Source organism: Epinephelus fuscoguttatus, linkage group LG6 (genome assembly GCF_011397635.1).
Source record: "Epinephelus fuscoguttatus linkage group LG6, E.fuscoguttatus.final_Chr_v1".
NCBI classification, from domain to species: domain Eukaryota; kingdom Metazoa; phylum Chordata; class Actinopteri; order Perciformes; family Serranidae; genus Epinephelus; species Epinephelus fuscoguttatus.
This window is the reverse complement of record NC_064757.1, coordinates 1,361,283-1,375,175: the sequence shown is the minus strand read 5'-3', so window position 1 is coordinate 1,375,175 and position 13,893 is coordinate 1,361,283. Positions and strand designations below refer to the sequence as shown.

Below are 13,893 nucleotides of genomic sequence, written 5' to 3'. Positions count from 1 at the left end.
TGTTGGAGAAGATATCTTTTGAAGATGTATATACGGAGAATGATGCAAATTTAGCTTACAACTTATTCATGAAATCATTTAATTCTGCATTCTTTAAAAGTTTTCCATTAGTAACTTCCTTTAAAAGATTGGACAAAGATAATAACAATGGTTGGTTCACTACTGGTTTGAAAAAATCAGCTAAAATAAAAAACAAACTTTATAAAAAATATATTTTATGTCCTACACCCCTTAATCTTGCAAATTATAAACTATATAAAAATAAATATAATCATCTTCTTAGAATGGCAAAAAAGAGTTTTTTCAGTGATCAATTTAAGAATTCTGCAAGTAATATCAAGGCCACATGGAAAATTATAAATCAATTACTACAAAAGAAAAAAAACATCAACAAATTTTCCTCCTAGTTTTTCTCATGGGAAAACATCCATTACAAATCCCTTTGATATTGCTTGCAAATTCAATGAGTTTTTTGTAAATGTGGGAGTCTCTATTTCAGAGAAGATTGGGAATACGAACGAAAGTCCAACTGATTATATAAGAGGTTGTTTTCCATCAGTTTGCCATTTTGAACCTCCAGATAACAAAGAGATAAATGATATTATAATAGACTTAAATAATTCTGCCGCAGGTCATGATGGAATTACTGCATCCCTTGTTAAAGAGGTAAAAGAACTAATTCTGAAACCATTATTACATATTTTTGCGGTATCCATGGAAACTGGTGTTATTCCCTCTGATCTCATGATTGCAAAGGTTATTCCAATTTTTAAGTCAGGTGATCCAGGGTTTTTTACAAATTACCGTCCCATTTCAGTTCTTCCTTGTTTCTCCAAAATTTTACAAAAACTGGTATATAAACGTATTCTTAAACACTTAAACACATATAAAATACTGTATGAACACCAATATGGATTCCATAAAAATCATTCTGCCCATATGGCCCTCTTACACCTAGTTGACAAGATTTATACTGCTTTAGAGAAGAAGGAGTTCGCCTGTGGTATTTTTCTGGATCTTTCAAAAGCATTTGATACTGTCAATCATGACATTTTACTTACAAAAATGCATAGATATGGATTTCGTGGCCTTGTCCTGAAGTGGTTTAGTAATTATGTACATAATAGACTGCAATAAGTCAGTTTAAATGGTATAGAGTCTGAGAGACATATGATACAATGTGGGGTTCCACAAGGTTCCATTTTAGGGCCATTATTGTTTCTTATATACATTAATGATCTTGCAGCAGTATCAAATACTTTATGTCAAATATTATTTGCAGATGATACCAATTTACTTATTTCCAATAGAAATTTTTCTGCACTTATGACTAGGGATGGGCATCAATTTTCGATTATCGATGATTGATTGTTAAGGCTTTTGATCGATCACAAATAATTTTGATCGATAGTCGCAGTGTTTCCGCCGGGCCTACAAGACCCCCTGCCCGGCGAGCACGGCGGCTCGCCAGACGGAGGCTCTCATCGCTCTCCAAAGCCTCGGCAGCTTCCCTTAAGGCCTCTGAAAACACTACGCCACTGAAAGACGGAGGTTTCGCTGAATACTGAAGCCTGTAACCCCTGGCAACGGTTGTCAACACCCAGGGGTGAACTGCGCATGCGCGCCATTCTTCCTCTTTGGCCTGGGGGGTTGAAGCTCAAAACTGGGGCAGCTACGCTCTCTTGCGGCGACAGTCTGACTCTGCACTGCACTCTTTTGTTTTCTCTCTTTTTAAATACTTGCTGCGCCCTCGTCTGAATTCCATTAATATGAAATAGCAATTGTAATATATTTCTAAGCTTTTAAAATCAAAATAAAATAAATAACAAGAATAAATATTCATAAAAGTCTGTACTATCCATTAATTAATTTCGCTCCGCGGTAGCCCGCCCTACGTCATGACCAACAGGTTTCCGTAGTTCATGCTTGCAGCCGGACAGCATGTTGAAGCGGGTCTAACGAAGCGTGGCGTGGGATCATTTTGAATTAAGAGACGACGTGGCTCATTGCAAACACTGCACCGCGACATATAAATACAACACGGCGACGACTCCGATGATGTACCATCTGCAAACAGTACATCTGACCCTGATGAATGCATCGCCTAATGTTACACCTTCTCAGCCTTGCATCTCCTCACATCTAGTGCCACGCATGAGGCCGTGTGATCCACGGCGACAAGAAAATATCACTGGGGCCATCTGCAAAATGATAGAAACGGATATGCTGCCCTTAAGTTTTGTCCAGGGCAAGGGCTTTCGTGCTCTGATGCAAATGGTTGAGCCAGCATATCCAATTCCTTCACGACGTTCAATCACAAGGCGCATGGACATTCACTACGAGGAGTCGAAACAGCGTCTGCTAATGAAGCTAGCTACCGCTGACAAGGTTGCGATAACTACAGACTGCTGGACTGCACTCACAGCGGAGAGTTACATGACTATCACCTGCCACTTCATTGGAAAAGATGACTGGCAAGTCACCTCCGCCGTCCTGCTCACTGAAAGCCTGCCAAGTCGCCACACAGCTGACTTCCTAGCTGAAAAATTAAACGAATGTGTAGCCCAGTGGGGAATTGAAGGCCAAGTTATTGCATGCATCCACAATAACGCTGCAAATATAGTGGCTGCCAACAGACCCGACAAAGTCAACTGGATCTCCATTGCCTGCTTCGCCCACACCCTCCAGCTGGCAATACATGATGGTTTTGCACTGTACTTGCATCGTGTCATTTCTGCAGCTGGCACACTCGTTAGCCACTTTAACCACAGCACCGTGGCGACCAAAGCGCTACAGAAGAAACAGGAGCAGATGGGTCTCCCAGCACACCGGCTTATACAGTCGTGTAAAACCCGCTGGAACAGTGTGTGCGACATGTTCAACCGTCTCAAGGAGCAGCGCTGGGCTGTTGCCGCTGTCCTGTCGGATCGCACGGTGACCAGGCTCCAGGACGCCAGGGTCCTAGAGCTGAAGGACAAGTACTGGCAACTGATGAAGGAGACAAAGCCCGTGCTGACAGCGCTGAAGACTGCCACTACGGTCATGTCTGGGGAGAAAAAGGTCTCCGTTTCCAACACATATCCAGTCACTTACAGGTATTTTATCTGATTCTTCATTTTCTTTTTTTATTTATTTATTTAATTATTTAAATATTTTATTTTTAACCTTTTTAACTTATTAATTAACTTATTAATTTCATAACTTACTATGCCTAACGTTACAGCCTGCTCAACACCCATCTCCTACCGAATGAAGATGACGGGGCCCGATGCGCTGAATTCAAGGCCAGAGTGCGCTCTTCCCTCAGCAACCGAATGAAGGTAGGCTATGTTAAGCTTAGTTTAACTTATTTGACATTATTCGCATTTTCACATAATAAATAGCTAATGATGATTTAGAGGGGGTGAATGATTGTGATTAGATTTATTTGTTTATTTATTTATTTTTACAAATGCAAGTCTACCGCCAGGTTACAGCGTTTTCATTTAATTTTTTTCTGTTTTGCCAACTGATTCTTTATTTTCGTTATTTATTCAGGTCGAATCTGAGGAGCTAATGTCATCTGCCCCCATGATTTCATCGATGCTGGATCCACGCCATAAGCATCTGAGCTTTCTTACGGATACACAGAGAGAGGCCGCAAATCACAAACTGTTGGAACTTGGGCAGATGGAAGAGCCAGAGCCTATCCCACCGTCTGGAAATGAGGCTATATCGTCCGACTTCGGCTCTCCTCCGGCTGAGGACTCGGAGGAGAGCAGCGAGACCGAGGACACAGGAGCCCCAGCAGCACCTCCTTGGGTCAGCGCCATGGCACAACTCCTCAGGGAGCAATACGTAGCAAGCGCTGCTGGGTCTGACATCGAAACACAAGTTAAAAACTATATGAGGGAGCCTTCTGCAGGACTGAATTGCGACTCAGCTGACTGGTGAAAATCAAATGAAGGCCAGTTTCCCAGGTTGGCAAAGCTAGCGCATACATACCTCTGCATCCCCGCAACCTCCGTCCCCTCAGAGCGGGTGTTTTCAGCAGCTGGATTGACCGTCACCAGGCTTCGATTGCGTCTTACCCCTGAACATGTGAACATGCTGATCTTTCTTAATAAGAATCAGTAGCCTGAGCCTCTTTTTACCTTTTACAACTGGACGTTATTGTTGGGGTACACCAAAGTTTGACAGTCATCCTGTTATCCCGTTTGTGAGTATTACGGAAAAAAGAAAAAAAAAATGTTTGTGAGTAACGTTAACTGTTTTATTGGCTTCACGTGCTGTAGGTGCCTTGTTTGCTTTTTTAAAATTAGGCTGCCATACTAGGCTACATGCACAAATAATTTAGATTCTTAATTGACATGCAATGTGTTGTCTTAATTTGAATGTGAAGAGTAAAGTTAGGCCTCCGTCTGAACTCCCAGCTCGTGCCGCTGCGGCTGACTCTTATTTAAATTTAACATTTTATTCACTGCCTTCACTTTTTATTAATTGAAATTAAGTTTAACATTTTCCTCACTGTTTAATATTTTGTTGAACTGTCTGGGTGTGGATCTTGTCTCAGTTTGAGTGTAGTCTCCATGCCTAATATGGCTTGCGGGGGCTTAAGCACAAGTTTAAACTTGTTTTTTGAACAAGTAAAATAAAGATTCTATCGAGAAAAACATGCTTTATTTGTTATTTCTAGTGAAGGCATCATTTTAATGGCGAAAAAGTTTATCAATTAATCGATAATTGATCGTTAATTTTTTTGATTATCGAATAATGAATTTTGATCGTTTGCCCATCCCTACTTAGGACTGAAGTAAATAATGGCCTTCATGCATTTTCAAAATGGTTTCAAATTAATAAATTGACATTAAATGTGAAAAAATCTCATTTTATGATATTTGCAGGGAAAATAAATTATAATTTGGATTCAGCAAAAGTGCATATTGATGGCGAAGTAATGATTAAAGTTTCATCAACAAGATTCCTAGGGATATTAATTGATGAGAAACTTACTTGGAAAGAGCATATTAGTTTTGTTTGCAACAAGGTCACAAAATCTCTGGGGATTATTAGAAAAATTAGCGCTTTCATACATTCATCTTGTTTTTTAACATTATATTATAGTCTGGTATATCCATATCTCGCCTACTGTAATATTGTATGGGCCAGTACTTTCCCCACATATCTCCATAAAATTCTACTGCTGCAAAAGCGTTTTGTCAGAATGGCTACTTTTTCCAAGTCATGTGCCCCAACCGCTCCACTTTTTTTGAAATGTAATGTACTGGCTATTTTTGACTTAAATATTCTTCAAATATGTACATTTAGTTTTTAAATTGAAGTACATGGGTACAGACTTGCCACAAAGTTTCCAAACACTTTTCATTTGTAATTCTCAAGTTAATTATTATTCAACCAGACAAATCAATAACTTGTACCTACCAATGTATCATACATCTCGAGGACAGTTTTCATTAAGATACCGTGGAGTCCAATTATGGAATACAAATTTGCATTTGTTAACCGATTCTATGTCTCTATCTAGATATAAAATGAAACTCAAGGAAGCTTTGATGTCAAAGAGATTTGGTATTGTAAAAGCTTGACTGACTTATGTTTTCAACATGTGTGCTGTTTTGTGATTTTATGTTTTTTCTCAATGTTTGAATTTAATATTAATTAGGTAGAAGATATTTTGTTGATGCTTCACACTGCATTGTTAGTATTATTACTGTTATTATTTTAATTTTATTTTAATTTTCCTAGGTGGGGTTTTTAGATAAGCCCGTAATGGGTTTCTACCTCACCTGCACATGTGATGTATTTGTTCCTTTTATATTTGAATTTTCTTTAAGAATGTGTTAATAAAACTAAAACTAAAACTAAAACTAAATTGCTGTCCTCAAAGGAGTGTCCCTTCTCTTGTAGATGTAAGTGGACAGCCGAGTCTTGACCCGAGGAGCTGGCTCTCCTGTGTTGTGCCATGCGCTTATGGAGTGGTTGTTTTGTCTCCCCTATGTATAAATCTGAGCATTCCTGGTTGCACTGAACTACATACACTACATTACTCTGCTTATGTCTGGGTATTTTGTCCTTGGGGTGGACAAGTTTCTGTCTCAGTGTGTTACTGGGTTTAAAGTGCACAGGGATGTGGTGTTTGTTGAAAATTCTCCTGAGTTTCTCAGACACTCCTGCGACATAAGGAATGACAATGTTGTTACGTTTTTGTGTCTCTTCCTTCACTTTTCCTTTACCCTCTGTCCTAGTGGGTACGTTTTCAGCCCGATGATTCAGCGTCCTGATAACTCCCCACTCCAGTGGGTGGTGAGAGTCAAACAGCAGGTATTGGTCCGTGTGTGTAGGTTTTCTGTACACCTCTATGTTTAGGTTCCTGCCCTTTTCAATGTGCACTGCACAGTCTAAAAGGGTAGACTGTCTCCTCTGACATCCTCCCGTGTGAATTTAATGTTGGGGTCCACTACATTAATGTGTTCCTTAAAGGTTTCCACGTCCTTAGTTTTGATTTTGACCCAGGTGTTGTCCACATACCTGAAGCAGTGGCTAGGAGCAGTTCTTGTAAAGGTGGTCAATACTCTCTTCTCCACATCTTCCATGTAAAGATTGGCAACTATATGGGACACCAGTGAGCCCATAGCACAGCTGTGCTTTTGTCGGTAGAAACCCTCGCTGATCTTGAAGTAGGTGGTGGTCAAACAAAGGTCCAGCAGGTCACAAATGTGGTCTGGGGTGAAGTTGGTCCTGTCTAGAAGGGAGCTGTCTTGTAGCAGACATTTCCTCACCGTCTCAACTGCTTCTTCGGTGGGAATGCAGGTGAAAAGTGAAGTGCCGTCGTATGATACCATAGTGTCGTCAGAGTCCAGTGTTATCTCTCTGGTCTTGTTGGTAAAATCCTGAGAGTTCCTTACATGGTGTGGAGTGGAGTTATCAACCAAGGGAGCTAAGATCATAGCTAGGTGTTTGGAGATGTTGTACGTGACTGAGTTGATGCTGCTGATGATGGGTCTTAGTGGTGCTCCTTCCTTGTGTATCTTTGGGAGTCCATAGATGCATGGGATGGCCTCACCAGGGTACAGCAGATAATACAGTGGTCTGTCAATGATCTTGTCCTTTTCCAGTTTTTGTAGATAATCTATGACCTTCTTTTTGTAGCCACTGGTAGGATCACGCCTCAGTGTTTCGTATGTGGCTGTGTCACTGAGCAGAGCTGTGATTTTGGCATGGTAGTCTGCTGTCTTCAACACCACAGTGCATCTCCCTTTGTCTGCCGGCAAGATGGTGATGTTCCAGTCTTTCCTCAGTGATGCCAGGGCCTTCCTTTATTTAGGTTGGAGGGTGGTGTTTTTGCTTCAGTGAGAGCGGCTGATACCTTTGATCTCAGTTGTTCTGCCTCTGTGTCTGCCAGCTTGTTGTTTCTGATGGCTGTCTCTGTTGCTGTGATAAGGTCTACCACCTGTATCTGTTCTGGTGTTACGGCAAAGTTCAGTCATTTGGCCAGGACATCCTTTTCTGGTTGAGTGAGCTCTCTGTCCGATAAGTTTTTTTACCCACTTATCATGTATGTCCAGATGTGCTGTGTTGTGATCCTTGTTTCTCCAGGTCAGTGCGTCTGTTCTATTAGAGATGTTATGACAGGACTGTAGTGTCAGGAATTTTTGTGTCTGTCGTTTCTTGCCTTTGGAGTGTTGCAAAGTCTGTGCCTTCTCAACAAACTTGGAGACATCTTCCAGGACTTCCCTGGGTAGAAGTGCTGTCAGTTCTTCCAATATCTGTTCCGTCTTGGATTTAAGTGCATCGATGGTGAAGTGAATCTGTCTCACTCTCTCGTTGAGTAGCTGGTTCTGGGCCCTCTGAAGGATAGTTGCAACCTTGTGTCCTTTCACGGTGGAACCCAAGCCTAGGCTGTTAGGGATGAACCTGTGCTGCCTGCATCTCAGGTTGAAACACAGGTGGTTCCTGTCGTCAGCCAGCTTCCTAGATGTTCTTTCAAAGTCCCGTACCAGTCGACATTGAAAATCACATATCTTTTATGTAAACCTAGCAATAACAATAAATAAATTTGAGGGCTCAGAAAAAACACATGGTATATGGTATACCAAACATGTACAGTGAAGAAACAAGTATGTAAGATCCTGCAACATAACCAAATTTGTGGCACCAACCAACTTAACTCCTTTGGCCAAAAGATCATATTTCCTTGAGTTGACTCACAGGTAGATTTCATGTACTCATCTGACTGTCATTCATGTAACTAAACTTGCATTCAATGTTCACCTTTTATTAATGTGGCTGTGCTTGTAGTTTCCAGCAGATCATTGTTTACTAGGTAGCATTGTGCTGGCAGGAAACATGACATCGGAACTAAGTGAAAGTCTCAAAAGTCAAGTTAATATTCTGAGCAAATAGGGACTTTCTTTGATCATGGTTAGACCAAAGGATTCCAAGGGTGCACTGCAAGTAACTCTAAAATGCTTTGCAGGAGTTAATGGACTTCCATACCACATATACAGCCTAGTGTTTGTCATATTTTTACACTTTTAATCGCCTTAATGCTACAGCATAAATAGATAATTTATCTTAGAGATAAATCTATTATACAGCTGCTGCTTTACTACGACAACCACAGACGCATTCAGCTGAAAGTCGCCAGTTAACATAGTCGTGAGTAAATCTGAAACACCGGCAGTTGATTGACTACCATCAGATTTTCAGTTTAAACAGTATAAAACCAAATCCCCATTTAAAATGGCGATTGCCATTATTTTGAATATTTTAGGAGAACTAATAATACTCAGACTCAGAGAACACTTGAGTATTCAAGCAAACATACGGAACAGACAGAGACAGGTAGAGACGTGCTGCTGCCATCTTGGTTTACATCTTGAGTATTAATGAAAATATTAAGACTTTTTTAAGTCTATTGTTCTTTCAATAGAGCCTCCCACCTGTCCCTCCCTCTACCTGAAATTATATTCAAGGTGATAATAATGGTAATGTTTTCTTTTTTTTTCCACATTAAACTTTTTCCTTATCAGCTGTGAGTGTCCACGGACTAGGGATGTCCCGATCCGATATTCAGATCGGTATCGGCCGCTGACATTATCAAAAAATGTGCATCTGCATCAGATCGGACTGCATGGAAAAATGCCGATCCAAGAACACCGATCCAGTTTTTCGTGGAATCCGATCCAGGTTTTCCGGCCAGCCCAGCACTCCGCGATTCAAGCAGTCCATTCCAGTGATCTGCTCCAGCACTTACTATCAATCCACCAGGCCACCATGCAGACACAGGAAACAGCAGCATCAGGCTGGCACTGACACTACAAAACTAACTGAAAAGGAAAGGCTGCATTATTTGTTAAATGTCAACAATATCTTGTGGTGTTAATCTATTTTTATTTATTAGGGGGCCAAAGCACAAGTGTGTGGAGTCTTGCTGCTATTTTAATTTCAGTGTTAGACATTTTAAAGATTTCTTGTGTTGATTTATTTTCTTTTTATTAAGGAGCCAAAGCAGCCAAAACAAACCAGCTATATTTTTTATTTAATGTTAATGTTCAAGTTTAAAGTTTTTTTTATTTAACCCTGTTAACAATAAACAGGTCAGTTTCTCATACCAACTGTTGTGGATCATTCTAACTAACCCGATTAAGTAGTTGTTCTTGTTAGAGTAACATCGCTTGATCAAACCTTTTCTAACATGACTGACAACAAAATAAGTGAATATGTATAATATGCGCTTGGATCGGATTGGTATCGGTATCTGCCAAAACTCAAGGCTGTAATATCGGTATCGGATCGGAAGTGAAAAAGCTGGATCGGGACATCCCTAGTACACAGACTAATCCCTAGTACTGCCCAAGAATTCGGCTACAGCCTTTACAATGTATAAGTGCCAAACTCTGTGGTCAAACAGCCTTGGGTCCACAACAGCCTCTGCAGTCAGCCCAAGACTGACAACACCCTGAAGATATCAGCGCTGTGAACTCCTACCTGTGCAATAGTGCTGCACAAGAATGATCACTGTGAGAAACCTTTTTTCCTCGGTCAGTGGAGAATATTCATTGATCATGTGCTGCATATTCCTCTGATCTTAATGAATAATTATGAATAGTGAGAGAGCAGATTTCCTAGCTAGAAAAACATCTCCAAATACCTCCACAGCTCCGTGTCGAGCAAGGTCTGTGGTCTTGAGAATATCATCGACTGTCCACCACTGGTCCAGTAGGTACAGAGCCACAGCAGTGAATGGGTCACTGGGGGAAAAGAGGGCCAGGATCTTCTGTTTATCACTGGATCCATACAGAGGAACAAAGCCCACACTGGAAATGTCTATGGTGACCTGAGGACAGACAGACAGATATACACAAAATGACATAATAATAAATAATAATAATACATTTTATTTATAATTCCCTTTTCATCAAAAGATCTCAAAGTGCTACAGGTTAAAAACAAAGAATGATAACAAATAATAATAATAATAATAATAATAATAATAATAATAAAGGGAATGGAAGGGAATAAAAACAAGATGAGAAGTTATTTAAAAGGTTTAAAAACAAAAACATCTAAGGGGGACCAAAAGCTTTGCTAAAAAGAAATGTCTTAAGACTTTTTTTAAAACAGTCAGTGGATTGTGGTACCCTCAAGGTGTCAGGCAGGGCATTCCACAGACGTGGGGCAGCAGCACAGAAGGCCCTATCTCCCATGGTCCTGAGTCTGGTTCTGAGTATGTGGAGGAGGTTTGAGTGAGTGGAGCGGAGGGAGCGTGTTGTGTTTTGTGGGTTGAGAAGTTCTTTGAGGTGGGGGGACATGTCCATGGATACATTGGTGTGTGAGGAGGGAAACCTTGTACTCAATCCTGGTAGAGACGGAAAGCCAGTGGAGCGAGTAGAGGATGGGGGTGATGTGCTCATGTTTCCGCACTCTCATCAGGATCCTAGCTGCAGAGTTTTGGATGTACTGAAGCCTCTGCAGGCTCTTGCTAGGTATCCTGATGAGAAGTGTGTTACAGTAATCCAGTCTGGAGGAGATAAAGGCATGAACCTGCTTTTCGGCATCTGAGAGGGAGAGAATGGGGCAGAGTTTGGCAATGTTACGGAAGTGGTAGGAGGAGGTCTTGCAAAGGTGGTTGATATGGGATTCAAAGGTGAGCTGGGGGTCCATTTTGACACCAAGATTTGTGATACACAATAAAAGGCCACTCTAAAATGTTCAGTTTTATCACACAGCACAATGCCACAGATGTCGCAAGTTTTGAGGGAGCGTGCAATTGGCATGCTGACTCCAGGAATGTCCACCAGAGCTGTTGCCCGTGAATTGAATGTTCATTTCTCTACCATAAGCCGTCTCCAAAGGCGTTTCAGACAGTTTGGCAGTACATCCAACCAGCCTCACAACCGCAGACCAACCGCTGCGGCCGTGCTGCCTGCTCTCTCCGGTTTTACGCCAGGCTCGGCTCCTTTCAAAGACTCCTTGCGAAGCACTCCTCTGGGGTTTTTTCAGACCTAATTGTATTGCGGAGTTTTGCACAGCAGCGACTGGATCTTTGCTCTCAAACCACAAAAAAATGTGATGGCACAACAGTCTCCTTCAGTACATTATTCTATGCTTTCTTTCGATTTTCACATTGGCTAGTCATCCTGTTTAATTTGTCTTCTGATTAAATCGGAACCGTTGAAACAAGTTGTAGGAAGCCTCTGCAAGTAATTGGTTGCTGGCAGACACTGTGTGCTGCAATAAAATGGTTAATCAGCAGTGCCATGCACTGTAGAGCCGATGCGCTGCTGGTTCTGCCAGCCTGAATAGAATATGTCGTCTACGGTTGTGTACAGCATTTATAGACTGAGCTGAGTAGTGATGCGCGGGTCGACCCGTAACCTGCGAGACCCGCGGGACCCGCAAATGGACCTGCGGATCGGGCAGCAGTGATCGTCTGTTAAATCGGTCTGTAAATGATATTTTGACATTACTGGCTATTAGGCCTACTGTCATGGCATCCGAAGGTACTGATGTGTTGAGCAGGTGACAGTCCGCGGTCGTTTTCAAAACACGTGTGTCACGCACTCCAAAAGAAACTTGTTGAAACTTTAAACAATAATTTATTGTACAAAACGGGGAAAACAAACGTTGACAAAAACGGTTCCATAATTCATATTAAATTCAAAAGATAACAAAAAACAGCTACAAGTTAGAGGAAATAGTGATAAAGTGGTAAAACTTGGCATTAATCCACAGCTTCAGACGGATGCACTCAAGCGTGCCGTGCACAAGCTCCGTTAGTAGGCTATACTATATTTTCACATTTTTAACAATGCAATTTAAAAGTTTTGATTTTTATTGATAACCTACATTTACCAACAACAAAAAGACTATATTTAGCACCAAAAAAATGTAAAATAAATAAATAAATAATAATAATAAAAAAATATAAGTAAATAAAAACGAAACTCAAATAAAAACGAATATTCATGACGAATACCTACCCATAGAAACGAATATTCGAATATCCTAATATTTGGGTACAGCCCTACATTGAAGAGGAGTGGACCAACATTCCACAGGCCACAATCAACAACCTGATCAACTCTATGCGAAAGAGACGTGTTGCACTGCGTGAGGCAAATGGTGGTCACACCACATACTGACTGGTTTTCTGACCCCACCAGACCCCCCCAATAAAGCAATCAATCAATCAATCAATTTTATTTATAAAGCCCAATATCACAAATCACAATTTGCCTCACAGGGCTTTACAGCATACGACATCCCTCTGTCCTTAAGACCCTCACAGCGGATAAGGAAAAACTCCCCCCAAAAAAACCCCTTTAACGGGGGGAAAAAAACGGTAGAAACCTCAGGAAGAGCAGCTGAGGAGGGATCCCTCTTCCAGGACGGACAGACGTGCAATAGATGTCGTACAGAACAGATCAACATGATAAATTAACAGTAATCCATATGACACAGAGAGAGAGAGAGAGAGAGAGAGAGAGAGAGAGAGAGATGCAGGTAATGACAGTATCTTACAACAACATTAATGAAAGTAATAATATTATAGTTATAGTTCTGGTTACTGCGGTACAAGATGTTGAAAGTATGTATTAATACCTGGCAGTATACATGTGTGACAATAATCATATGTGTATAATAACAGAAGAAGTATGACTAATGACTAATGATGGCAGCAGCAGCAGGAGGCATCTGGCGGGACCACGGCAGCAGCACAACCACATGTCACGCTGTCCAGGCACCGCTGTGATATGAGTTAATCTGAGAGACAGTGGAGCACAAAGGCTCCGGAGAAGAAGCCGAGTTAGTGACATCCAGAATGGCCGGGTTAGCTAGATGCAGTAATAGGATACGAGAGAGAGAGAGAGAGAGAGAGAGAAGGAGAGAAGGGGCCCGGTGTATTATAGAGGGGTCCTCCGGCAGACTAGGCCTAAGTCAGCCTAACTAAGGGCTGGTACAGGGCAAGCCTTAGCCAGCCCTAACTATAAGCTTTATCAAAGAGGAAAGTCTTAAGTCTAGTCTTAAATGTGGAGACGGTGTCTGCCTCCCGGACCGTAACAGGAAGATGATTCCACAGGAGAGGAGCCTGATAGCTAAAGGCTCTGGCTCCTGATCTACTTTTGGAGACTTTAGGGACCACGAGTAACCCTGCGTTCTCAGAGCGCAGTGTTCTGGTGGGATAATATGGCACTATGAGCTCTCTAAGATATGATGGAGCTTGACCATTTAGAGCTTTATAAGTTCACAGTAGGATTTTAAATTCAATTCTGGATTTTACAGGGAGCCAGTGCAGAGAAGCTAAAACAGGAGAGATATGATCGCGTTTCTTAGTTCCTGTTAGTACACGTGTTGCTGCATTCTGAATTAGCTGTAGAGTTTTTAAGG

The 13,893-nt window shown here is 41.4% G+C and overlaps 1 protein-coding gene across 2 annotated transcripts in view; it reads right to left on the bottom strand.

Annotated features, from left to right (window-relative positions):
* The window catches only part of LOC125890223 (centrosome-associated protein CEP250-like), a 102,862-nt gene that overhangs the window by 37,144 nt on the left and 51,825 nt on the right, over window positions 1-13,893 (bottom strand). For both annotated transcript variants that reach the window (XM_049578746.1, XM_049578747.1), the window contains exon 3: window positions 10,154-10,339. In XM_049578746.1, coding sequence (XP_049434703.1) covers window positions 10,154-10,339 — 186 coding nt within the window. The remainder of the gene's footprint in view (window positions 1-10,153; window positions 10,340-13,893) is intronic.